The sequence below is a fragment of the Danio rerio genome, chromosome 1 (genome assembly GCF_052040795.2).
Source record: "Danio rerio strain M-AB ecotype USA chromosome 1, GRCz13ab, whole genome shotgun sequence".
NCBI classification, from domain to species: Eukaryota; Metazoa; Chordata; class Actinopteri; order Cypriniformes; family Danionidae; genus Danio; species Danio rerio.
The window spans coordinates 61877552-61905000 of NC_141021.1; the positions used below are offsets into that span (position 1 = coordinate 61877552).

General features: G+C 42.6%; 1 protein-coding gene across 1 annotated transcript in view; it reads right to left on the reverse strand.

The window, feature by feature from the left end:
• Nucleotides 1-27449, reverse strand: part of LOC100330916 (uncharacterized) — a 109972-nt gene that overhangs the window by 80652 nt on the left and 1871 nt on the right. Inside the window, 50 exon segments of the mRNA NM_001442874.1 lie at nucleotides 88-191; nucleotides 285-493; nucleotides 592-741; nucleotides 836-911; nucleotides 998-1025; nucleotides 1220-1348; nucleotides 1500-1597; nucleotides 1686-1894; nucleotides 2006-2182; nucleotides 2324-2430; nucleotides 2597-2709; nucleotides 2796-2995; nucleotides 3111-3278; nucleotides 3396-3514; nucleotides 3662-3765; nucleotides 3859-4067; nucleotides 4166-4315; nucleotides 4414-4489; nucleotides 4576-4603; nucleotides 4704-4725; nucleotides 4814-4938; nucleotides 5090-5187; nucleotides 5276-5484; nucleotides 5596-5772; nucleotides 5914-6020; nucleotides 6187-6299; nucleotides 6386-6585; nucleotides 6701-6868; nucleotides 6986-7104; nucleotides 7252-7355; nucleotides 7449-7657; nucleotides 7756-7905; nucleotides 8004-8079; nucleotides 8166-8193; nucleotides 8294-8315; nucleotides 8404-8516; nucleotides 8668-8765; nucleotides 8854-9062; nucleotides 9231-9407; nucleotides 9630-9736; nucleotides 9897-10009; nucleotides 10092-10291; nucleotides 10407-10577; nucleotides 10667-10785; nucleotides 10956-11056; nucleotides 11144-11337; nucleotides 14513-14576; nucleotides 14669-14696; nucleotides 16957-16978; nucleotides 17080-17108. Of these exon segments, the coding sequence (NP_001429803.1) occupies nucleotides 88-191; nucleotides 285-493; nucleotides 592-741; nucleotides 836-911; nucleotides 998-1025; nucleotides 1220-1348; nucleotides 1500-1597; nucleotides 1686-1894; nucleotides 2006-2182; nucleotides 2324-2430; nucleotides 2597-2709; nucleotides 2796-2995; nucleotides 3111-3278; nucleotides 3396-3514; nucleotides 3662-3765; nucleotides 3859-4067; nucleotides 4166-4315; nucleotides 4414-4489; nucleotides 4576-4603; nucleotides 4704-4725; nucleotides 4814-4938; nucleotides 5090-5187; nucleotides 5276-5484; nucleotides 5596-5772; nucleotides 5914-6020; nucleotides 6187-6299; nucleotides 6386-6585; nucleotides 6701-6868; nucleotides 6986-7104; nucleotides 7252-7355; nucleotides 7449-7657; nucleotides 7756-7905; nucleotides 8004-8079; nucleotides 8166-8193; nucleotides 8294-8315; nucleotides 8404-8516; nucleotides 8668-8765; nucleotides 8854-9062; nucleotides 9231-9407; nucleotides 9630-9736; nucleotides 9897-10009; nucleotides 10092-10291; nucleotides 10407-10577; nucleotides 10667-10785; nucleotides 10956-11056; nucleotides 11144-11337; nucleotides 14513-14576; nucleotides 14669-14696; nucleotides 16957-16978; nucleotides 17080-17108 (6126 nt within the window).

Here is a 27449-nt window from a genome sequence, read left to right on the forward strand (position 1 = left end):
CAAAATTTGCCACAACCTCAGACGTTAAAAGATACCCTGGCAACTACAACAAGATGGGTGATGAAGCTTGACAGTGACAGGGCTTACCTGTTCGGTCAGCTCTTGAGAGGAAGGGTTTGATGAAAGCATTGAAGACGTCCTGTTTTGTCTCCATTGCCATGAGCGATGATTGACGGCTGAGACCCAGCACCCTAAATAGGCAAAGAATGGTGGCCATTATGGATTGCCAGACTTCTCTCTCCTAAGCACCACTTCAGCACTTCCACAGCATTGAGGTTACTTACGCTGCTTGGTAGGAGTCACAGCTGAAGTTCTTGGTACTCAAGCAGGATAGAAACTCCACAGAGACAGATGGCAAAAACGGTCTCAGACGCTCCTGGAACCAGGCTGTAATGAAGCTGGCATTTGTCAGCTGTGAAGCGCTAAAGTTGCTGATTGTCAGCTGTCCAATGGCATCCAGAATGTTGGATGCAGCATGACCGTTGCTTAGGTTCTGGGAAAGCAAAGGGCACATATGTCACACACGTGTCAAAACAGAGCCCTGTGGCAGTGTTTCACTTGTGTACTGGAAAATGCAGGGCTGCTACTGACCTGACTGGAGTACACGGACAGCGCATTCTCCAGAACCCCAGTGACTTTCTGGAAGAAAAGCTTCCACATCTCTGTGCTGTTGCTCATGACCGTTGATGCCTTGCAGGTCAGCAGCGTGACGAGGTCATCAGAGGACAGAGAGGACGCAACCTTGGGGGGGGAAGCGGACAGATTTGTGCTGTTAGAGAAAAAGGTCTCTTTACAATTAACAGTCATACTGCTGCACGCTTCAGGAAAGGCTTACTGAAGAGCAGGCATATTCAGGAATGCTGAAGTTGCAGAGTTGAGCCGCGACGCTGCCTGATGTCTGAAGTTGTTCACTGCAAGGCACAAAAGCATGTTGTCCATTTACACCTCTGTTTTAAATCTTACCTCATTTCTCAGTAGACACCACAGTGAAACTCACCTGTCTACACCTGCACAAAGCCTTTCCTCTGCAAAAAAGGCCAGAAAAGTTATCAGTGGCAGATCTTTATAGCCATCTCACAATATTATTAAAACTGAAAACATTTAGCAATCTTTGTTCCGACTCACCATCGATCAATGTTTCCTCGCACTGGTGAGAGGTGAGACAAAGCAAAAATTAGAGAAAAGAATTAGGAAGAGCTTATCTTGGGCATAATGCCACCAGATGAAGTACTTACAACAGCGGTGGGGGACACGGTCGGTGGTGCAGTGGGTGGTACTGGGGACGGTGTGGTGGATGGCATGGTGGGGGGCACTGTGGGGGGTGTGGTGGGTGGTGGAGTCGTGCAGGCTAAAGAGAGAAGCCAAGACAAGAGATATTGGTCGATGGGAGGCAACTCTCATGACGCTGACATATTCAAATACATGTGGTCACAATTTGTTGGCTTTTCTCACCGCCCAGGCACTGCCTAAGCATTCCAGCAGCTTTACTGATGCCATACCTTTTGGTGGTGAATGTTGAAGTGTGTCTACACTTGAATTTAGCTCTACTCCAACTCCTGACGGAAGATCTGCCAAAGCTATCTTCATGCCTTCCAGTCTGTCAAAACAAACAACATTGCTCAATCTCCACTTTTATTTCTACAGAACGATTGAGAAATTAAAGCCAAGGGGGCTGGTTTGCTCACATTGCTTGGTAAGATTCGCATGTGATGTTGGCAGGGATGACTTCCAGCACTGTAGGACTGAAGCTGGCCAGCAGGACCACCAGATTGGTTTGGAACCACAGCTCATAGTCGCTTGTTTCAAATAGGGGAAGTTTGGGAGCCAGGGCAGTCATGGTCAGATTCAGCATTGTGTCTCGGACAGCCACGTTTTCGATGTAGGTTATACTTTCCTGAAGGGGTGGAGGAAGGAGGGGTTGCTGTTGGCTTGTTTAAATATCTAAAATCCGGTTCAGCTCATAAAGGTTAGTCACTCTGAAGACCTACCTACAAACATTACTCACCACTTTGCTGACTTTCACAAATGTTTCAAAAAACATCTCAAGTTGTTTCTCATCTGGAGACGTCAGTATGCTGGTCAACACCTCCTGTACCACGGTGACATTGTCTAGAGCATCGGTGGATGGATCCAACAGTAGCTCTGCTTTCTGATCGGGTGCTAGGGATCCCAGAGCTGCCAACTAAGATGAACAAAGCAAAAACACAACACCAGAGGACATTATGCAAGACCGCCAGTGCTTTGGTGCCTGACCTAAACCAAGCAAACAAACAACAACAACAAAACTGTAGAAAGGAAAGATAAGAAAAAGATGGTACGTTACCATGCTAATGTTCAGGGACTTGAGGTCTGAGTAACTGGCTAAAGAGGAGAATCGACCCAAGTTGGTGTCGAGCCATTCAGCAGCGCTTTCAGTTTTCTGTCTGCAACCTGATTTTTTAAAGACAAGGATGGAGGAAGGTCAGCCTGCATCATGCACACAACAGGGGACACAACACACACCCTGGCCTGTTGTCTAAGAAAAAATATTTATATTGCAACCCATTCCCTTCCAGCAACAAGGAGATGCTGGAAAAAGGTGTTCTGGAAGGTTTACCTGGCATGCTGAATTTGGCAGCAGTTGTCTTTAGGTGCTCGACCAGAACATTGGTTATCTCCTGCCTCCTGGTAAATGTCATTCTCTGGAAATTGATTCCCAATCCCTTAACTCTGCAACACAAAGCCAAAGAGGGGTCATGAGGTGGAGATCCTGGTGCAGGCTGAAAAACATTCTCACTCTGAAGTTAGAAACTCACATCACACGGTAGTCGGTGCAGTTGACTGAAGCTGTGACCTTAACCAGCATTTCTGTGGTGAAACTGGGGAGGATGGGAACGAGATTCACGGTGAACCACACCACCCAATCGTGAGTCTCAAATTTCCGGAAATAGCCTTCAATGATTGCGAAGGTGCGGTTCATCATCACGTCACTCACAGCAGGGCTGATGACAGGAATCTGTAGAGACACAACAACAGGAGTGTGAGTGGCACCGCAAGAAAGCCTCCTATTCTACACCTTTCTCTGGGGCATCCACACGGTCTATGCCACACATTTCAGCAGATTGACTTGCCTCTGGAGCTGCATTTAGTTCTGTCAGAAATTCCTTCATGTTCAGGAAAGCGTCGCCTTTCTCCAGCCGGTCAAACACAACCACGATCTGATCAGTGTTGTTTAGCGCTCCAGAGCTCAGGGTGATTTCAGCTACTTGAGTAGGGTTCAGCAGTGACAGCGATCCCAACTGAAGGACAAGATAGAGAGCAGAAGTTAGCGCAGGTGAAGCCCTTCACTTGAAAAAGACAGAAGATTCATCATGACAGATCACATGGACAACTGGAGAAAGGCATCAGGTACGCACACTGGAGAAATTGACATTCAGGGCTTCTAAAAACTCCACAGTAGCATAGCCAGAGAACAGGCCAAAGTTCTTCTCAAGCCATTCAGCGCTGCTCGTCATTTTGGAAAGACAGGCAGCATCTGCAGTGAACCAAGAGCATTGGAAAATTCAACAGAAACAGTGCAATTGTAAGCAAGCTGCAAAATTTGCCACAACCTCAGACGTTAAAAGATACCCTGGCAACTACAACAAGATGGGTGATGAAGCTTGACAGTGACAGGGCTTACCTGTTCGGTCAGCTCTTGAGAGGAAGGGTTTGATGAAAGCATTGAAGACGTCCTGTTTTGTCTCCATTGCCATGAGCGATGATTGACGGCTGAGACCCAGCACCCTAAATAGGCAAAGAATGGTGGCCATTATGGATTGCCAGACTTCTCTCTCCTAAGCACCACTTCAGCACTTCCACAGCATTGAGGTTACTTACGCTGCTTGGTAGGAGTCACAGCTGAAGTTCTTGGTACTCAAGCAGGATAGAAACTCCACAGAGACAGATGGCAAAAACGGTCTCAGACGCTCCTGGAACCAGGCTGTAATGAAGCTGGCATTTGTCAGCTGTGAAGCGCTAAAGTTGCTGATTGTCAGCTGTCCAATGGCATCCAGAATGTTGGATACAGCATGACCGTTGCTTAGGTTCTGGGAAAGCAAAGGGCACATATGTCACACACGTGTCAAAACAGAGCCCTGTGGCAGTGTTTCACTTGTGTACTGGAAAATGCAGGGTTGCTACTGACCTGACTGGAGTACACGGACAGCGCATTCTCCAGAACCCCAGTGACTTTCTGGAAGAAAAGCTTCCACATCTCTGTGCTGTTGCTCATGACCGTTGATGCCTTGCAGGTCAGCAGCGTGACGAGGTCATCAGAGGACAGAGAGGACGCAACCTTGGGGGGGGGGGGAAGCGGACAGATTTGTGCTGTTAGAGAAAAAGGTCTCTTTACAATTAACAGTCATACTGCTGCACGCTTCAGGAAAGGCTTACTGAAGAGCAGGCATATTCAGGAATGCTGAAGTTGCAGAGTTGAGCCGCGACGCTGCCTGATGTCTGAAGTTGTTCACTGCAAGGCACAAAAGCATGTTGTCCATTTACACCTCTGTTTTAAATCTTACCTCATTTCTCAGTAGACACCACAATGAAACTCACCTGTCTACACCTGCACAAAGCCTTTCCTCTGCAAAAAAGGCCAGAAAAGTTATCAGTGGCAGATCTTTATAGCCATCTCACAATATTATTAAAACTGAAAACATTTAGCAATCTTTGTTCCGACTCACCATCGATCAATGTTTCCTCGCACTGGTGAGAGGTGAGACAAAGCAAAAATTAGAGAAAAGAATTAGGAAGAGCTTATCTTGGGCATAATGCCACCAGATGAAGTACTTACAACAGCGGTGGGGGACACGGTCGGTGGTGCAGTGGGTGGTACTGGGGACGGTGTGGTGGATGGCATGGTGGGGGGCATGGTGGGGGGCACTGTGGGGGGTGTGGTGGGTGGTGGAGTCGTGCAGGCTAAAGAGAGAAGCCAAGACAAGAGATATTGGTCGATGGGAGGCAACTCTCATGACGCTGACATATTCAAATACATGTGGTCACAATTTGTTGGCTTTTCTCACCGCCCAGGCACTGCCTAAGCATTCCAGCAGCTTTACTGATGCCATACCTTTTGGTGGTGAATGTTGAAGTGTGTCTACACTTGAATTTAGCTCTACTCCAACTCCTGACGGAAGATCTGCCAAAGCTATCTTCATGCCTTCCAGTCTGTCAAAACAAACAACATTGCTCAATCTCCACTTTTATTTCTACAGAACGATTGAGAAATTAAAGCCAAGGGGGCTGGTTTGCTCACATTGCTTGGTAAGATTCGCATGTGATGTTGGCAGGGATGACTTCCAGCACTGTAGGACTGAAGCTGGCCAGCAGGACCACCAGATTGGTTTGGAACCACAGCTCATAGTCGCTTGTTTCAAATAGGGGAAGTTTGGGAGCCAGGGCAGTCATGGTCAGATTCAGCATTGTGTCTCGGACAGCCACATTTTCGATGTAGGTTATACTTTCCTGAAGGGGTGGAGGAAGGAGGGGTTGCTGTTGGCTTGTTTAAATATCTAAAATCCGGTTCAGCTCATAAAGGTTAGTCATTCTGAAGACCTACCCACAAACATTACTCACCACTTTGCTGACTTTCACAAATGTTTCAAAAAACATCTCAAGTTGTTTCTCATCTGGAGACGTCAGTATGCTGGTCAACACCTCCTGTACCACGGTGACATTGTCTAGAGCATCGGTGGATGGATCCAACAGTAGCTCTGCTTTCTGATCGGGTGCTAGGGATCCCAGAGCTGCCAACTAAGATGAACAAAGCAAAAACACAACACCAGAGGACATTATGCAAGACCGCCAGTGCTTTGGTGCCTGACCTAAACCAAGCAAACAAACAACAACAACAAAACTGTAGAAAGGAAAGATAAGAAAAAGATGGTACGTTACCATGCTAATGTTCAGGGACTTGAGGTCTGAGTAACTGGCTGAAGAGGAGAATCGACCCAAGTTGGTGTCGAGCCATTCAGCAGCGCTTTCAGTTTTCTGTCTGCAACCTGATTTTTTAAAGACAAGGATGGAGGAAGGTCAGCCTGCATCATGCACACAACAGGGGACACAACACACACCCTGGCCTGTTGTCTAAGAAAAAATATTTATATTGCAACCCATTCCCTTCCAGCAACAAGGAGATGCTGGAAAAAGGTGTTCTGGAAGGTTTACCTGGCATGCTGAATTTGGCAGCAGTTGTCTTTAGGTGCTCGACCAGAACATTGGTTGTCTCCTGCCTCCTGGTAAATGTCATTCTCTGGAAATTGATTCCCAATCCCTTAACTCTGCAACACAAAGCCAAAGAGGGGTCATGAGGTGGAGATCCTGGTGCAGGCTGAAAAACATTCTCACTCTGAAGTTAGAAACTCACATCACACGGTAGTCGGTGCAGTTGACTGAAGCTGTGACCTTAACCAGCATTTCTGTGGTGAAACTGGGGAGGATGGGAACGAGATTCACGGTGAACCACACCACCCAATCGTGAGTCTCAAATTTCCGGAAATAGCCTTCAATGATTGCGAAGGTGCGGTTCATCATCACGTCACTCACAGCAGGGCTGATGACAGGAATCTGTAGAGACACAACAACAGGAGTGTGAGTGGCACCGCAAGAAAGCCTCCTATTCTACACCTTTCTCTGGGGCATCCACACGGTCTATGCCACACATTTCAGCAGATTGACTTGCCTCTGGAGCTGCATTTAGTTCTGTCAGAAATTCCTTCATGTTCAGGAAAGCGTCGCCTTTCTCCAGCCGGTCAAACACAACCACGATCTGATCAGTGTTGTTTAGCGCTCCAGAGCTCAGGGTGATTTCAGCTACTTGAGTAGGGTTCAGCAGTGACAGCGATCCCAACTGAAGGACAAGATAGAGAGCAGAAGTTAGCGCAGGTGAAGCCCTTCACTTGAAAAAGACAGAAGATTCATCATGACAGATCACATGGACAACTGGAGAAAGGCATCAGGTACGCACACTGGAGAAATTGACATTCAGGGCTTCTAAAAACTCCACAGTAGCATAGCCAGAGAACAGGCCAAAGTTCTTCTCAAGCCATTCAGCGCTGCTCGTCATTTTGGAAAGACAGGCAGCATCTGCAGTGAACCAAGAGCATTGGAAAATTCAACAGAAACAGTGCAATTGTAAGCAAGCTGCAAAATTTGCCACAACCTCAGACGTTAAAAGATACCCTGGCAACTACAACAAGATGGGTGATGAAGCTTGACAGTGACAGGGCTTACCTGTTCGGTCAGCTCTTGAGAGGAAGGGTTTGATGAAAGCATTGAAGACGTCCTGTTTTGTCTCCATTGCCATGAGCGATGATTGACGGCTGAGACCCAGCACCCTAAATAGGCAAAGAATGGTGGCCATTATGGATTGCCAGACTTCTCTCTCCTAAGCACCACTTCAGCACTTCCACAGCATTGAGGTTACTTACGCTGCTTGGTAGGAGTCACAGCTGAAGTTCTTGGTACTCAAGCAGGATAGAAACTCCACAGAGACAGATGGCAAAAACGGTCTCAGACGCTCCTGGAACCAGGCTGTAATGAAGCTGGCATTTGTCAGCTGTGAAGCGCTAAAGTTGCTGATTGTCAGCTGTCCAATGGCATCCAGAATGTTGGATACAGCATGACCGTTGCTTAGGTTCTGGGAAAGCAAAGGGCACATATGTCACACACGTGTCAAAACAGAGCCCTGTGGCAGTGTTTCACTTGTGTACTGGAAAATGCAGGGTTGCTACTGACCTGACTGGAGTACACGGACAGCGCATTCTCCAGAACCCCAGTGACTTTCTGGAAGAAAAGCTTCCACATCTCTGTGCTGTTGCTCATGACCGTTGATGCCTTGCAGGTCAGCAGCGTGACGAGGTCATCAGAGGACAGAGAGGACGCAACCTTGGGGGGGGGGGGAAGCGGACAGATTTGTGCTGTTAGAGAAAAAGGTCTCTTTACAATTAACAGTCATACTGCTGCACGCTTCAGGAAAGGCTTACTGAAGAGCAGGCATATTCAGGAATGCTGAAGTTGCAGAGTTGAGCCGCGACGCTGCCTGATGTCTGAAGTTGTTCACTGCAAGGCACAAAAGCATGTTGTCCATTTACACCTCTGTTTTAAATCTTACCTCATTTCTCAGTAGACACCACAATGAAACTCACCTGTCTACACCTGCACAAAGCCTTTCCTCTGCAAAAAAGGCCAGAAAAGTTATCAGTGGCAGATCTTTATAGCCATCTCACAATATTATTAAAACTGAAAACATTTAGCAATCTTTGTTCCGACTCACCATCGATCAATGTTTCCTCGCACTGGTGAGAGGTGAGACAAAGCAAAAATTAGAGAAAAGAATTAGGAAGAGCTTATCTTGGGCATAATGCCACCAGATGAAGTACTTACAACAGCGGTGGGGGACACGGTCGGTGGTGCAGTGGGTGGTACTGGGGACGGTGTGGTGGATGGCATGGTGGGGGGCACTGTGGGGGGTGTGGTGGGTGGTGGAGTCGTGCAGGCTAAAGAGAGAAGCCAAGACAAGAGATATTGGTCGATGGGAGGCAACTCTCATGACGCTGACATATTCAAATACATGTGGTCACAATTTGTTGGCTTTTCTCACCGCCCAGGCACTGCCTAAGCATTCCAGCAGCTTTACTGATGCCATACCTTTTGGTGGTGAATGTTGAAGTGTGTCTACACTTGAATTTAGCTCTACTCCAACTCCTGAGGGAAGATCTGCCAAAGCTATCTTCATGCCTTCCCGTCTGTCAAAACAAACAACATTGCTCAATCTCCACTTTTATTTCTACAGAACGATTGAGAAATTAAAGCCAAGGGGGCTGGTTTGCTCACATTGCTTGGTAAGATTCGCATGTGATGTTGGCAGGGATGACCTCCAGCACTGAAGGACTGAAGCTGGCCAGCAGGACCACCAGATTGGTTTGGAACCACAGCTCATAGTCGCTTGTTTCAAATAGGGGAAGTTTGGGAGCCAGGGCAGTCATGGTCAGATTCAGCATTGTGTCTCGTACAGCCACGTTTGCAATGAAGGTAATATTTTCCTGCGTGGGTGTGGGCAGAGGACAAGAACTGTTACCTCCACGGTCAAAACTTTCAAAGAAAATCCAAACTTGGCTGGCTTGTTTAAAAGCCTCTTAATTCAGGTCCAACCCATGCAAGATGATCGTTTTAAAAACAAAGCAACCAAGCAAGAAACAAACACTACTAACCTCGTGGCAGACTACAACAAATTTTTCAAAGAACATCTCAAGCTGATTCCCATCTGAAGAGTTCAGGATGCTGATCATCACCTCCTGTACCACGGTCACGTTTTCTAGAGCACCGGTGGTCCGATCCAACAGCAGCTCTGCTTTCTGATCAGGTGACAGGGATCCCAGAGCTGCCAACTAAGAAGGACAAAGAGAAACCACAACGTCGATGGACATTACACATGACCGCCTGTGCTTTGCTGTCTGCCCAACACAAAGCAACATCCACAAAGAGAGGAGAGAGAGAGAGAGAGAGAGAGAGAGAGAAAGAGAGAGAGAGAGAGAGAGAGAGAGAGAGAGAGAGAGAGAGAGAGAGAAACTGCCTGCAAACACAAGAAGAACAAAAAGAAGGTAATTTACCACACTGATGTTCAGGGCCTTGAGGTCCGAGTAACTGGCCAATGAGGAGAATGGGCCCAAGTTGCTGTCGAGCCATTGGGTAACGCTTTCAGTTTTCTGTCTGCAACCTGATTTTTAAAGACGAGGATGGAGGAAGGTCAGCCTGCTTCATGCACTGCTATGCATCTGACATACAACAATCCTGGCCCGTCAAATGAAACTAAACTCGCAACGCACGCCGTCCCGGCAACAGGGAGATGCCGGAACAGGACATACAGGAAGGCCTACCTGGCATACTGAATTGGGAAGAAGCAGCCTTCAGGTGCTCCACCAGAATGCTGGTTATCTCATGGCTCCTGCTCAATGTCATTTTCTGGAAAACCATTCCAAGTCCCTCAACGCTGCAACAGAAAGACAAATAAGTGTGACAAGGTGGATGCGCCGGTGCTGGCAGACAAACATTCTCTGTTTTCAGAAACTCACATCACGCGGTAGTTGGTGCAGTTGACTGTAACTGTGACCTTAACCAGCATCTCTGAGGTGAAACTGGGAAGGATAGGAATGAGATTCACGGTGAACCACACCAGCCAATCCCGAGTCTCAAACTTGTGGAATTTGGTTCCAATGATTGTGAAGGTGCGGTTCATCATCACGTCGCTCACAGCAGGGCTGATGTCCGGAACCTACGGGGACACAACAACAGGAGTGTGAACGGCCCTGTGAGAAAGCTTCATGCTGTTGGCTTTTCTCCGGGGCTTCCACGTGGCCTCGGCCATGCACTTCAATGGATCGACTTGCCTCTGGAGCTGCACTGAGTTTTGTCAGAAACTCCTCCACGTTCACAAAAGCGTTGCCTTCCTCTAGTCGGATGAACACAGCACCGATCTGGTCCGTGTTGTTGAGCGCTCCAGAGCTCAGGGTGAGTTCAGCTACTTGGGTAGGGCTCAGCAGTCGTAATGATGAAAAAAACTGAATCATATTATAAACAGCAGTTTTATCAACAATTCTGACATTAAAGAAATAAATGCTGTGAATGGAAAGTATGAATGTCTACTTACATTGTAAAAGTCTCTGTTTAGAGTTTGAAGGTCCTTCAAGGTAGCATACTTGAAGAACTCAGCAAAATTCCTATTGAGCCAGTCTGCGCTGCTCATATTGTTAGAATTACAGGCAGCATCTGGATTTAACATAGAATATTGAGGAAATGTGAAGAATATTGTCTTAAACAGGGATACAATGAGCATAATAGCTTATTTTTGCTTTATTATGATCAAGCTTTCATTAATTTAATCACAGGCATAATTGTAAGTACTTTTTAATGCATCAATAAAATAAATAAAAACGCACCTGGAAATTTTCTAGACAAGAATGGCTTAATGAACTGGGTGTAGATGGAGGACTTTAATGTCTCATTGATTTGTGTCGCCTGCTCACTGAGTGTTTTTATTCTACATACAAAAACAAACATTTAAGATCAAGCCACAGTTTAATTTAGTTTCTGTGTAACATCAGTGCATTTAGAATACAACTCATACATTTCCTGATAGGAGGCACATGAAAAGTTGATCTTGCTCATGTTGTACATGAAGTCTGAGTTCACAAATGGGAGAATTGGAACCAGCTTGACACACAGCCAAGACTGAACAAACTCCACGTTCTGTGCATTCTCCGCAGTCAGTGTGGCTAAAGCACCAAAAGTGTCAGCAATGCCCTCGATTGAAGAAACTCCCTGAAAGTCAGAAAATAAAAGATGTTTCAGCACTCACATCACAGACAATCCTAAGTGATTATCTGTTCGAGAAGCAGTAGAGCATCCAGGCCGAAGAAACAAATCGCACAACTAAATTATGATTATTCGGCTGATTGCAAGCATGAAAGAAAATGATTTCAGAAACAAAACTGAATGCACAAACTAAATAAAAATCTATACAGATGATGATAAGCAAAGCAGGTGTGTTTTCCAGCAGAGGGCAAAGATGTGGTTAAATGTAGTTTTCTTACAAGGAGAACCATGACATTTAGTGTGGACGTAACAATCTTTCCAAGCTCATTTTGCAGCATTTGTAGATTCTCTTGAGGAAAACTAGCTTTGCTGTTTGATAAACACTGTAGTTGGTTTGCAGTGTTATCCACAGTGTTTAGAATCTGGATATGAAAACAAAAAGTCATAAATTATAAACATTTGAATAGGACACTGTCAAGTATCTCCTACATCGGGATATGTAAGCATATTCTCGTTAGCTTCTTCCGACATGAGTTTTAGCTTCCTTTGTTATGTTATTGAAATGATGATGACCCATAGTGTAAAAGAGTTTCCCCTTATACTGACAGTCTGAGATTACACAGAAACAACGGAGACTAATGAAATCCATCTGAACTGGGGCTAATATCAATAACTGAACGCCTACAAATTTGTCAGAATCTATAGTGGTCCACTGAAAGTCGGGAGAGCCTGTTATTTGGCATTTTGAATTCATTTTTTTTCCTTCTGTTTTGTATTTTATTTGTTGTTCTTAATTATGCGTTTATATTATCTTCCAATTCTTCACATAAATTCAGCTAAATAGACTAAGAATGAAAATCAGACAGTGTAGGCTAAATCTGGCTCATTTTTACATACTGAATGTACTGTTGATGTCCTTTGTCAATTACTAAATAAATAAATTAGACATCCCTAAGACTATCTCCACTTGATCAGTAAAAAACAAAAACTAAACTACATATTTGTGGGTAAAACTTGACTTGTTAATAAAAGCACTTTATGTTCAATATATTTGTATGTTTGTTTAAAGTCCTATTGCCATGTATATGGGTGAGGTCAGTGGGGTTCATCACGGTGCTAATAAATTATATACTAATAATAATATAATTAGACTTTTTCATTGGTCTGATTGCTTCTATTATTCTACTATTTTACAAGTTGCTCTAAATAAAAACTTCTGCTAAATAGCTACATGTAAACATCACAATGCTTTACAAAGTTTAACAAGCAGATTTCTTGAAAGTTTCCTGGAAATGTTGCCACAGATCATAAGGTTTTAGACTCATCTCATCTGCATCTTTCTATAAGCATACAACAATCCTTCTGGATAATAATAATAATAATTTTTATTTTCAATGCACTTTTCTCAAGCTCAATGCTCTACGAGGGAAAAAACAAAGCTGTAAAAACAACAAGTAGGAAAGTATAACATGAAGTACGATAACGATAGATCACACATTAAAAACACTACTAAAGAGGTGAGTCTTAAGAAGCTTCTTAAAACAGTCCAGAGACACTGAATCGATATGGTGAACGAGATGCCTGAACATGTACACCACTTTTTAAAACTGGGCGTTTTTATTTTAATTAACATCTTTATTTAGAAAAGATGGTTTAATGTGACAGGAAGGACATTTACACTATTTTATTATGCCTTCTGAACTACATTTCACAAATCTACAAAGCCACAACACTGACAAGAACCTGAAATGTTTCATCACATTATTCTGATTTCTGGAGGATCAGCGTGTGTCTCTGAAGACCGAAGTAATGATGCTGAAGGTTTTGCTCAGGGGTTAGGGAAAAAGGGAAAATACTTTTGGATCATGTCTTTACAATTATGTTTTGAAACAGTTTTCATCAAAACTGAGAGACAAAGAGCCGCAGGCCTGGCGCCTTTCAATTTGCAAGCGTGTAATATTGGAACACTAAAAACTGTATGTATATATATATATATATATATATATATATATATATATATATATATATATATATATATATATATATATATATAATTATTATTGTTATTATTATTTTTTTTTTTTTACAAAATATTTATGAAGTTGATTGTAAACCAAGTGGTTATTATGCGTTTTAAAGCAAATCTCTTTTATAAAAGTGCAATGATCAACCTCATGGAGCAAGAAATAAAGAGGTATGTACCGTGATTGGTTTGTGTTGCCTTAAAAACAGTCCAATATAGTATTACAGGTTTACAGGTATACAGGTTTACTGATGTAATGTTAAATTGGTCAAGAATAGTGAATGATCCTAAACACAGGAGACGCCTGACAGTCAGTCATCACAGTCCCAACCATCGAGGTCTGAGTTTTTGGACCAACCCTAAATAATCTATTGACTTTCCCATGTATCTGTTATCCTTGAAGTTTCCTGCGCTGCTTAAACTATCCAGCCCCACAACTAAACAATTCAGTACCTTTCCAAAGCGACTGCTGGCCCCAATGCCTAGCTCTGCCACGTCTGCTAGAAATTATTTTTGCCATTTCAAAATGTATGAGAATTGAAACTGCTCATTTTATAGTATTTGACAATGTGCTTGATCTAACAAAGCAGAAGAGACTTTAAAAACACAAATTTAATGCCAAGAATACGAGTTATAAAAAGACATGGGCCTACTGCCTTTAGAAAGGTAGCGTAACGGGACAGCAATATTACGCTGTCGATATTTCACCTTTACTTTAATCTAAGCGATGTCTTATCCAACACCTCCAGCATCTCTGATTAACAGACTCTGAGTATGTTGGCTCTTCTTTATAGTTGTCCAGACTGACTGGAATTTCGGCTTCATAATGAACTGAAGCTTGATTTACATTTCTGGGCCTTGTGACATCCACCATCTTCCCCATCAATCGCTTTCGGTATTCCTCATTTATTAGTTGGGGTTAGGATAACAAATGTAAATCTAAGAGTTCTGGGACATTCTGCAGATCATAGAAGCATGCAGTACATTTTAGAGGTACTTCTTTCCTCTAGAAGCTTCCACCTGAACTGATAAATGCCCACTTTTGCTGGCTGGAAATTACTTCACTATATTATTAATGCCTAATGAATCAGTTCAACAAAAACAACTGCAACATTCAACTGTGATGATGTAGGAAGACAGCAGAGAGAGTTCACTCACCAGAGAGCTGAAATTTCGGAGATTGATGGGATTACAGCGGTCCAGGGTTTGATTGGTAGTGCTCCTGTAACAGCGGAAATAAATGATATTAAGCCTTCAGATTTACTCCAAATATTCAAACGCTACCTCTGAACGTTAATCGAGATGAATACTTACGCAGTAGTGAGACTGCATGGTGCTGTTTCTAGAGAAAGACAGAGATGTGCTCGTTAGTTTTCATGCACTCACTGAAGAATCGGACTGTACTTGACTAGAGGTCTGCTGCGTTCTGTCATGAGACAGACACTGTTGAGGATATCTAAATTTAAATCAACACTTGGGCAGCTCTTTATGCCGCTCGTGAGGATATTTATCACTGATGAAGTACATGTAGTTCTTTTTGAGATGCTCCTCAAATGGGTAAGTTCATTAATGTAAATAAGAAGCTAACAATGTGAAGATGAGGGTCTTTCTTTCACTGCCGTGAGTCAAGGTGAATACAACAATGGGAAAGAACTAAGAACTGAAGAAGGCCTACAAACACCTCCAGCAGCAGCAGCAGCAGCGTGAACGCTACCTCACTACACAATTCATGAACACTCACTGCTGTTTTCAACATGTTCCTCATGTCTCTTGTTCTCCTTAAAGTATGTTGTGCTCTGATTTTGTATACAACACAAGTAAACAAACAAAGCCTTGTCAGTAACCTAAGCAAACAGAGAGTTAAAGGGAAAAATCTCTTCTTCTGTCCTCTAACACTGTCTGACAGCACCACCTGCAGGATCAGCACCTCTTTTCTTCAGGCTTTCTGTTCTTCAACCCTCTTTTACTTCTTCTTCTTCTTCTTGTAAGTTTACAGCGGTTGGCATCCAGCGTTTTGGTGCGTTGCCGCCACCTTCAGCTCCGGAGTGTGGACCAGAGGTTAGGTTTACAGACTAATACCCCCCCACTTCCCTCAATCCCACCCTTTCTCATACACACACACACACATACTTACAAACACAGCCCTCATCTCTACTCCTATGTCAAAATAATAATCATAATACTCATAATAATAATATCCACCACAATACTTTTACTCCTACTTTTACTTCTACTTGTTCTAATAGTTCTATTTAACTCTCTTCCCTTTACATTCTATTACAATTTAAATGATTTATTTACTTATTTATTTTAAAACCTATTAAAAACATCAGTTTACTCTATAAGAATTCTGAACTGAACCCTGTCAACCCTCTTTTAATGCCCACAGGAACCGATGTATAGTGGACTCATGCTTATATAAAGCGTGTGGATGTTTCCCAGTGATGGGTTGCAGCTGAAAGGGCATCCGCTGTGTAAAACAGATGCTGGATGAGATAGCGGTTCATATCTAATTTAAATATCTATGTAATTAATTTGTTTTGTATAGTTTTGTTTCTATGTATGCATGTGTATCACATAGAGGTATATATATATATATATGTGTGTGTGTGTGTTTGTGTGTGTGTGTGTGTGTGTTTGTGTGTGTGTGTGTGTGTGTGTGTGTGTGTGTGTGTGTGTGTGTGTGTGTGCGTACAGTTGAAGTCAGAATTATTAACCCCCTGAATTATTAGTTCACCTGTTTCTTTTTTCCCAATTTCTGTGTAACGGAGAGCAGATTTCTCCAACACATGTCTAATCATAATAGTGTTAATAACTCATCTCTAATTACTGATTTATTTCCTCTTTGTCATGATGACAGTAAATAATATTAGACTAGATATTCTTCAAAACATTTAAAATGACATGCAAAGTCTTCACTAGGTAACTAGGCAGGTTAGGGTAATTAGGCAAGTTATTGTATAATGATGGTTTGATCTGTAGACTGTAAATATAGCTTAAAGAGCTAATCATATTGACCTTAAAGTTGTGTTTAAAATGACTGATTTTTTGTTTAAAATAAACTGCTTTTATTCTAGTTGAAATAAAACAAATCAGACTTTCTCCAGAAGAACAAATACTATCAGACACACTTTGAACATTTCCTCAATCTGTTCAACATCATTTGGTAAAAATCAAGAGAGGGGGGGTAATAATTCTGACTTCTGACTTGAACTGTATATATAAATCTATATATAATACACACACACATATATTATGTCTAAACAAACGTTTGTTTTGGATGTGATTAATAGCAGTTAATCTTTGCCCAGCACTAATGTTTACTTAAGCATTGACAATTAAATTGTTGATCTGAATTAGGGGACCCAAACTCAGAAAGCATGGATGAACATTTAACAAGAATTGAGTAAGTCATCTGTGTACATGGTTTATTCCCCCAGGTGTAATGTGTCTGAACCATCCACAAGAGGGTGCTGCCTCCACGCTGACAGCTTTTGTCGACTCAGAGCAGATGCTCGTCATCCATGAGCTATACTTTCACACATTTCCTTCATATTTTGTTACTTTGAGTGAGATGCATGTGAACTGTTGAGTAAACTCACCATTTGATTGTGTTGCGTTGCACTGACAAACAAAAAAGAAAAAAGAACTGTTAAAAAAGAAACTTCTGACTTACTAAGATTGTATAATTTTGCAAACGTACAGAAGCATTTTTCTGGACTTACCTGTGCATTACCTGGACTCACCACCGATGCTGTAGACAGAGAAAGAAGAACATGCAGTTACTGCAATATTGAGACACTTGTGAACTTACAGAAATAATAAATGACCCTTAATAACATGCTATTGTTGTACATGCAGTTAGTTAAAGAGTAAAACAGAGTATTGTTGATTAAAAATATTTACTTTTCAGACCCTCCAGGATTTTGTAAAAAAAAAAAAAACAACAACATTTTTCATAAGTAGAAAGACATTATAAAGCATTAAAAGCCATTTTAAACTCGTCACATTTAAGATCTGGTTTGTTTAAAAATCAATGATCTTATGAGATACGATATGAAGTGTGTCTCACGCTGGACAAGAAGTTCTGCATTAAGTTCCATTATTTCATGCCATGTCTTTAAAATATGGGGAAACAAATTACTGCAGTATTTCAATGGATTTTCTGCACTCGCCTGTTTCTTCTGACAACACGTCTTTCATGCCATTTTACACTTGAACAACTTAATAAATGCTTGGCCTATGAAACTGACTGTATGTTGCATTATAGATGGTGTCAAAGGAACCATGTCAAATATCCGCTGGAATATAGCCTACTGTTAGAAAATGAATGCTAAGTCATCTGTGCTGCTTGAGTACAATTTGAACATGGTGGATATATTTTCTTTAATTGGGACAGTGGAGGTTACAGACAGAAACGTAGTGGGAGCAGAGAGAGGGGAAGGGTCAGCGAGGGACCTCGAGCCAGGAATGAAACTTGGGTTGCCGTGAGTACCTTAGTGTTATATGTCAGCACTCTTAACCACTAGGCTGTTGCCACTGTCACATTTAACCCTTATAAGTAGATGATTAGCAGCTGATACACCTCAAGTGACTTCATTCAAGCAGGCTTTAAGTGTGTGTAGAATCAATTTATGACTATGATGATATGTTTGAATATATAAACTATTGCAGATGGTGCTCTGTGGTAGCTGGAATTGAACTGTCCTCCCGTCTGCCCAAATTACGCTATAAATTTACTGAAATTTTAAAAGTTTGCTTAATTTTGTGTTACATTCAGTAATTGGGAAATCCTGGAGGGTCTAACTGAGTGATTGTGTGTGTGTGTGTGTGTGTGTGTGTGTGTGTGTGTGTGTGTGTGTGTGTGTGTGTGTATGTATCCACGTATTCTAAAAAATAAAACCAGTTTGATAGTTTTGCGATAATATTCCAGTACCCTTGATGATCTTAGACAGCGTTTATTCTGAATTTGTTGTGGATTAAGTGATGAAATAAAAAATAAATCATAATGTCTTCGAAGAAATTCATGGATTAAAACCCAAAAAGCCAGCATTTGTGTGAGTAGGAAAAGCATGCTTGTGGAATGTGAATAATTGTGTGACTCACGGATCCAAACACTAGTTAGGGCTGAGGGGTTTGTGTGGAAAGCATGTGTTGCTTCATCTGTTGCAGAAACACTGGGGTTTAGTCCTTCAGTAGTTACAGATTCTGTCTCTGGTGGATTTGAAGAGTTGACAGTATATTGGGTCGGATTTTTAATGGTTGAAGCTTCAATGATTGTAGAAACAGCATTTGTAGAATGGCTAACTGCAGCTGTATATGTATTAGCTGTTGTTTCATGGATTTCAGTGTTTGGTTCTGCTGATAATTCAGTTGCGGGACTTTCGATAACAGTTGAAGCTTCGACTATGGTGGAATCATCATTTGTAGAAAGGCTAACTGTAGCTGTATGTGCTTCAGATGAAGAAGGAACATTAGCTGTTTCAGTGATTGTAGTGTTTGGTTCTGCAGATGTTTCAGTAGCTGAAGTTTCAGTAACAGTTGAAGCTTCATCTGCTGTGGAAACAGAATTTGTAGAAAGGCTAACTGTAGCTGTATGTGTATTCGCTGTTGTTTCATGGATTTCAGTGTTTGGTTCTGCAGATGTTTCAGTTGTGGGACTTTCGTTATTGGTTGAAGCCTCAACTATGGTGGAAACAGCACTTGTCGAAATGCTAACTGTAGCTGTATGTGCCTCGAGTGTACTAGGAACATTAACTGATGCTTCAGGGATTGTAGTGTTTGGTTCTGCAGATGTTTCCATTGCGGGACTTTCGGTAACAGTTGAAGCTTCATCTGTTGTAGAAACAGCATTTGTTGAAAGGCTAACTGTAGCTGTATGTGCTTCAGATGAAGAAGGAACATTAGCTGATGTTTCATGGATTGCAGTGTTTGGTTCTGCAGATGTTTCTGTTGCGGGACTCTCTGTAACAGTTGAAGCTTTATCTGTTGTGGAAACAGTGTATGTTAAAAGGTTAACTGTAGCTGTATGTGCTTCAGATGAAGAAGGAACATTAGCTGATGTTTCAGTGATTGTAGTGTTTGGTTCTGCAGATGTTTCAGTTGTGGGACTTTCGTTATTGGTTGAAGCCTCAACTATGGAGGAAACAGCATGTGTAGAAAGGCTAACTGTAGCTGTATGTGCCTCGAGTGTACTAGGAACATTAACTGATGCTTCAGGGATTGTAGTGTTTGGTTCTGCAGATGTTTCCATTGCGGGACTTTCGGTAACAGTTGAAGCTTCATCTGTTGTAGAAACAGCATTTGTTGAAAGGCTAACTGTAGCTGTATGTGCTTCAGATGAAGAAGGAACATTAGCTGATGTTTCATGGATTGCAGTGTTTGGTTCTGCAGATGTTTCTGTTGCGGGACTCTCTGTAACAGTTGAAGCTTTATCTGTTGTGGAAACAGTGTATGTTAAAAGGTTAACTGTAGCTGTATGTGCTTCAGATGAAGAAGGAACATTAGCTGATGTTTCAGTGATTGTAGTGTTTGGTTCTGCAGATGTTTCAGTTGTGGGACTTTCGTTATTGGTTGAAGCCTCAACTATGGAGGAAACAGCATGTGTAGAAAGGCTAACTGTAGCTGTATGTGCCTCGAGTGTACTAGGAACATTAACTGATGCTTCAGGAATTGTAGTGTTTGGTTCTGCAGTTGTTTCTGTTGCTGGACTTTTGGTAACAGTTGAAGCTTCAACAATGGTGGAAACATCATTTGTAGAAAGGCTAACTGTAGCTGTATGTGCCTCGAGCGTACTATGACCATTAACTGATGTTTCAGGGATTGCAGTGTTTGGTTTTGCAGATGTTTCTGTTGCGGGACTCTCTGTAACAGTTGAAGCTTCATCTGTTGTAGAAACAACAATTGTTGAAATGCTAACTGTAGCTGTATGTGCTTCGGTTGACGAAGGAACATTCGCTGTTGTTTCAAGGATTGTAGTGTTTGGTTCTGCAGATATTTCAGTTGTGGGACTTTCGTTATTGGTTGAAGCTTCAACTATGGTGGAAACAGCACTTGTCGAAATGCTAACTGTAGCTGTATGTGCCTCGAGTGTACTAGGAACATTAACTGATGCTTCAGGGATTGTAGTATTTGGTTCTGCTGATGATTCAGTTGCTAGACTCTCGGTAACAGTTGAAGCTTCATCTGTTGTAGAAACAGCATTTGTAGAAAGGCTAACTGTAGCTGTATGTGCTTCAGATGAAGAAAGAACATTAGTTGATGTTTCAGGAATTGTAGTGTTTGGTTCTGCAGATATTTCAGTTGTGGGACTTTCGTTATTGGTTGAAGCCTCAACTATGGAGGAAACAGCACTTGTCAAAATGCTAGCAGTAGCTGTATGTGCCTCGAGTGTACTAGGAACATTAACTGATGCTTCAGGGATTGTAGTGTTTGGTTCTGCAGATGTTTCCATTGCGGGACTTTCGGTAACGGTTGAAGCTTCATCTGTTGTAGAAACAGCATTTGTTGAAAGGCTAACTGTAGCTGTATGTGCTTCAGATGAAGAAGGAACATTAGCTGATGTTTCATGGATTTCAGTGTTTGGTTCTGCAGATGTTTCAGTTGTGGGACTTTCGTTACTGGTTGAAGCCTCAACTATGGAGGAAACAGCACTTGTAGAAAGGCTAACTGTAGCTGTATGTGCCTCGAGCGTACTATGACCATTAGCTGATGTTTCAGGAATTGTAGTGTTAGGTTCTGCAGATGTTTCAGCTGTGGGACTTTCGTTATTGGTTGAAGCCTCAACTATGGAGGAAACAGCACTTGTCGAAATGCTAGTGGTAGCTGTATGTGCCTCAAGCGTACTATGAACATTAACTGATGCTTCAGTGATTGTAGTGTTTGGTTCTGCAGATGTTGCAGTTGCTGGACTTTCGGTAACAGTTGAAGCTTCATCTGTTGTAGAAACAGCATTTGTTGAAAAGTTAACTGTAGCTGTATGTGCTCTGGTTGACGAAGGAACATTAGCTGATGTTTCATGTATTTCAGTGTTTGGTTCTGCAGATGTTTCAGTTGTGGGACTTTCGTTATTGGTTGAAGCCTCAACTATGGAGGAAACAGCACTTGTAGAAAGGCTAACTGTAGCTGTATGTGCCTCGAGCGTACTAGGACCATTAGCTGATGTTTCAGGAATTGTAGTGTTTGGTTCTGCAGATGTTTCCGTTGTGGGACTTTCGGTAACGGTTGAAGCTTCAACTATGGAGGAAACAGCATTTGTAGAAAGGCTAACTGTAGCTGTATGTGCTTCAGATAAAGAAGGAACATTAGCTGATGTTTCAGGGATTGTAGTGTTTGGTTCTGCAGATGTCGCAGTTGCTGGACTTTCGTTATCGGTTGAAGCCTCAACTATGGTGGAAACAGCACTTGTCAAAATGCTAACTGTAGCTGTATGTGCTCTGGTTGACGAAGAAACATTCGCTGTTGTTTCAAGGATTGTAGTGTTTGGTTCTGCAGATGATTCAGTTGTGGGACTTTCGTTATTGGTTGAAGCTTCAACTATGGAGGAAACAGCACTTGTCGAAATGCTAACTGTAGCTGTATGTGCCTCGAGCGTACTATGAACATTAACTGATGTTTCAGGAATTGTAGTGTTTGGTTCTGCAGATGTTTCAGTTGTGGGACTTTCGTTATTGGTTGAAGCCTCAACTATGGTGGAAACATCATTTGTAGAAAGGCTAACTGTAGCTGTATGTGCCTCGAGCGTACTATGACCATTAACTGATGTTTCAGGGATTGCAGTGTTTGGTTTTGCAGATGTTTCTGTTGCGGGACTCTCTGTAACAGTTGAAGCTTTATCTGTTGTAGAAACAACAATTGTTGAAAAGCTAACTGTAGCTGTATGTGCTTCGGTTGACGAAGGAACATTCGCTGTTGTTTCAAGGATTGTAGTGTTTGGTTCTGCAGATGTTTCAGTTGTGGGACTTTCGTTATTGGTTGAAGCTTCAACTATGGAGGAAACAGCACTTGTCGAAATGCTAACTGTAGCTGTATGTGCCTCGAGTGTACTAGGAACATTAACTGATGCTTCAGGAATTGTAGTGTTTGGTTCTGCAGATGTTTCTGTTGCTGGACTTTTGGTAACGGTTGAAGCTTCAACTATAGTCGAAACAGCATTTGTAGAAAAGCTAACTGTAGCTGTATGTGCTTCAGATGAAGAAGGAACATTAGCTGATGTTTCAGGAATTGTAGTGTTTGGTTCTGCAGATGTCGCAGTTGCTAGACTTTCATTATTGGTTGAAGCCTCAACTAGGGAGGAAACAGCACTTGTCAAAAAGCTAACTGTAGCTGTATGTGCCTCGAGTGTACTAGGAACATTAACTGATGCTTCAGTGATTGTAGTGTTTGGTTCTGCAGATAATTCAGTTGCGGGACTCTCGGTAACAGTTGAAGCTTCAACTGTTGTAGAAACAGCATTTGTAGAAAGACTAACTGTAGCTGTATGTGCCTCGATTGAAGAAGGAACATTAGCTGATGTTTCAGGAATTGTAGTGTTTGGTTCTGCAGATGATTCACTTGCGTGACTTTCAGTAACAGTTGAAGCTTCAACAATGGTCGAAACATCATTTGTAGAAAGGGTTGTTGGTACAACAGTTGGTGTCGAAGGTTCTGCAGATGTTCTTTCAGTAGTTATTTTTGAATCTTCAGAGGCTGTGTTGACAGTGGTTGGCAGTGTCTCTGTCCTTTTGGATGTGGGAACATCAGTGGTTGTTTGATCTTTGTTCTGTGATTCAGTGCTCAGTGATCCAGGTGTAGCTGTCTGTGCGGCAATAGCTGTGGAAACAATTTGAATGTTTATGAGCATATAAATGTTTTTTCTTTTGACCTTTTCTTGAGATTCCTCTTCTTTGTCTTGTTTTGTTTTTTCTGTTGTTTGTTTTTTCAGTTGTAGAAGCAAAAGTAAGCTTTGGACTGATGGAATGGCCTTATGGGTACATTTGGTGGTTATTTATGTATTGATGCATTCACACACAGTCTGCATGTCATCTAGATCAATGGTTCCCAAGCTTTATCTGCCAGTCACCCATTTTATGGGGAACAACACATTTAGGCAGCCTCTCCCTGACCCAAATACACGCCACCCCTTAATGACCAATTCTTTTTAAATGTTTATTTTGCTTAACAATCTGCTGACTGTACACTATCCCTTAGTCTGACTGTGCCACTCAGTTCTGTATTGAGGCTCTTGGAGGACAGTGCAGTGTTTAAACTTGTGCCAAACCATCATGAGAGAGATGTTGTCATCAACACTCAAAAAAGCTTCTTTTTTTACTTGTTAAAACTAATTTCTTGTTCACCTACTAATTCTTGATATTTCATTAGGACAACTTAATTTTTTTATATTCAATCCACATAATTTTGTTAAAGTGTTAAGGTATGAATAGTGTGGAAGCCTACATTTTTTACTGTGAAGAGTAACAGATTCGATTGGTTAAGCAAATACTCCCCAGTGCCCCACTGGTTCTGTTTATCATTTACGCTCCTGTGTCTCCACTGGTTTTGTCGAGCAATAGCGCTCTTGTGCCCCTGCTGGTTCTATTCAGCAACAAATTCCATCTACTCCTACTTGTTCTGTTCAACAATGATGCTTCTGTGCTCCTGTTGGTTCTATTCATCAATGACTCTCCTGTGTCCCCACTGGTTCTGTTCAGCAATGATGCTCCTGTGTCCCTGCTGGTTCTGTTCAGTAATAACTCTCCAATCCCCCCCTCTGGTTCTGTTCAGCAATGACTCTCCTGTGACCCCTCTGGTTCTGTTCAGCAATGACTCTTTAATCTCCATGCTAGTTCTGTTCAGCAATGACTCTCCTCTTTACCCACTGGTTCTGTTCAGCAGTGATGCTCCTGTGCTCCTGTTGTTTCCATTCAGCCCTATTTCAACATTTTCTGTCCTGCAATGACTATATCCTGTTCTCAACAGTTAAAATGTGTCAAGCCCTGAACTCTTGGTCTGAGCAGTATCCAGCTCAGCCCTCCCTCTCCTCTCCTACTTGTATCTGTTCCCTCCATCCCTCCAGCCAGTCCACCAGCCTGTCCAGAGCGGAAGATTCCACCTCAATTCTTCAACCCAGTGGTTCTACCTTGGCTTACCTCTCATCTCTACCTGGGCCCATCATCCCACCAGCTCAGCCATGCTCTGTCTGTCTCTCCAGCTTGCCTTTGTCACTTGTTGCACTTCTTCGACTTTTGGATTATGCCTCATATCCATCAGCTGCGTCTCCAATGGTCATCCCCCATGAGTTATTAGCCACTCCTCCCCAAGGCTCCTCCTCCCTTAGACCCTCCTGGCTCCTCGTGTGGTTACGCCCCCCTCCCTCTACAGTTGTTCCTGTAGATGTGCTGAAATGCCTTTCTAGAGGGGACTTGTGACCTGGGACTCTTTATGTTTTCGTTTTCCTTTGTTTTGTATTCAGTTAATCAGTCTGTGTATTTATGTCTATGTTTTCCCATATATCTTGGTCTATTTTCATCGTTTTCCTTTCCCCGTCCTTCTGTTCTGCCCTCTGAAGCTTGAATGTGTGCGCTGGTTTGTGCTCCCAAAGACATTTAAATAAGTGTGAATTAATCTTTTTTTATTACTATGTCCTCATTACTCCTGCAGCACATATGGGACACTATGGGAATACACCATCTAAGCGACAGACATCGGAGCACGCTAAACTGAAATAAGCACCATGTTTAGGCTCACAATCTCTAATGACTTCAGGACCTGTGGAGCTGCGCATCGATTGATTTGCTCTTCAGTGTTTAAACTCTCAGCGGTGAATATTAAGTGGTTTAATTTTAAACTAATTTCGAGAGGAGCACGTTCTCATGACTGACCCAGCTGGCCCACGTTAGCTAATCATAATCCTCCAATCAAAGGATCCAAAGTCACTATATATATCCTCATTTCCTTTCTACAGCTATCTTCATCTGGAGGAATCCCCCCTCCTCCCCTTCTTCCACCTTTATCTAGAATGGGCGGCACGGTGGCTCAGTGACTAGCACTGTTGCCTCACACTAAAAATACCAATGGTGTTGGGTCCTTGCTGGGCCATCTTGTATTTCTATGCGGAGTTTGTATGTCCTCCTCGTGTCCGCTTGGGTTTCACCAGGGTTCCCCGGTTTCCTCCCACCATCCAAATGTGCTCTATATTATAGATAAAATAAGCCTTAATCTTTTTTCTAATTTCTTACTCACAGGAAGTTCACCTTGGCCACAGCAGTGAGAGAGTTTGAGATTGACCTGAGCTTAATCTTCTCTCGCCCTACAAAAGCAGGGAGCCCTGGGCCCGAGGATTTCTTGAGCACAGGGCTCTCCACCGGGACAGCATGCCAAACTAGCTATGACTTTGGGTTGAAAACTGAAAACACACAGGCAGTGATGTAGAACTGGAGTACTGATGAGTGCTGGATAGAGCTGCTGCTGCTCAATGTAATGAAGAGATCTTCAGGCCTGCTCCTGACAACTCTCTCTCTTGCAAATTATTCCTGCTTCTGCACACCTGTGTGTGTGTGTGTGTGTGTGTGTGTGTGTGTGTGTGTGTGTGTGTGTGTGTGTGTGTGTGTGTGTGTGTGTGTGTGTGTGTGTGATGACCCTGAAGAGCCTGATCTGCTGCTTCTGCTGTGTTTTATCAGGGCTGGAGCTGATCTCTGCAGGATAGAGCATCCCCAGGGGCAGAGCTGAACGTCTCTGATGTAATAAATGCTGAGGGCATTTTAAACATCTCTTAAATTCTTTTCCCCACCACATCTTAATTCGTGCAGGACATTTGTGGTCCAATGTTGTTCTTTTTTTACATACATCTTTATTTAGCTTTCTTTACAAAGCACAAGTAAATATTGCCCTTTCGCCTGGCCAGCTTTACTGAGGGCAGGGTGGGTTTCATATTCCCACATTGACTCATTTTAGAGCAGAGACTGCAGGTGACACGCTCACTATATAGTTTACCATGTTACTTTGAGTACTGGGTCTGGAATAGCGTTAGCAAGACTTCAAAACAACATTAGCACTGTTGAACTGACATGAGCGATGCTGTTCTTGGAGAGACTTTGGCTGATAATACAATATAAATGCCCCCGTTTAGAGGGCAGCAGAGATCAGCAATCCTCGCATGCATCAGATATCACACAGTATGACAACGTCTGCTTGCAACACAACTGAAGATGTGCTCGATAGAATACAGCTTATCCTGGAGGGCTTTATGTTAGGCATTGCAGTATTGTACGTACTGTACAGTCTTCCGACCGGCCAATGACCACATCCAGAGTTATAAGTCTATGGTCACTTATTGGAGGTGTGTTCATGACTTCAGGAGGCGTGGCTTTGGGCACCAGGGAGGGACGTGTGTTTTCAATGCTAATATGCTAATGTTAGCATTTTCTCAGATCTCCTACAGCACATTTAGCACACATAGACACATCCCCTTCTCTGGAAGGACACTGTATAACTGCAGGATAACTCTACACTGTATACTCTATACACTATACATGACCCCGTCCCTGTTCTGATTTGGATTGTAATGCAGTCCTGTGCACTTCTGTAAAGCTGCTTTGAAACAATAATGACAGTGAAAGCGCTGTACAAACACTAAACATCACTACTACTGAATATTAAAGCTAAACTAATGACAGATCTTGAGGAGGACACATGTCCAGAACAATGTAGTGCTGTGGAGAACATACACTCTCACAACTCTGTGCAGCACGCACGTGTGTGTGTGTGTGTGTGTGTGTGTATGTGTGTGTGTGGAGAGAAGCTGTGTGTATGTGTATAGTGCATGTGTCTCTGTGTGTGTGTATTGTGCGTGCTTGTTTGTGTGATTTATGAGGACATGTTTGTATATTGACATGGTATTCTCCAGCTATTATAACACTGCGCTGGTTTATGAGGACGTGCTTTGTGTCCTCGAAATGTAAAATCATATTGAACAGGTTTTTCACACTCAGTATCTGCCACAGATTCCCTGTGAGGGCTGGGTTTATGTGTAGGGGCGGGTTGAGGTCATATATTATTGTTTGAAATATGCTACCACCAATACCAACGTGTGTGTGTGTGTGTGTGTGTGTGTGTGGGT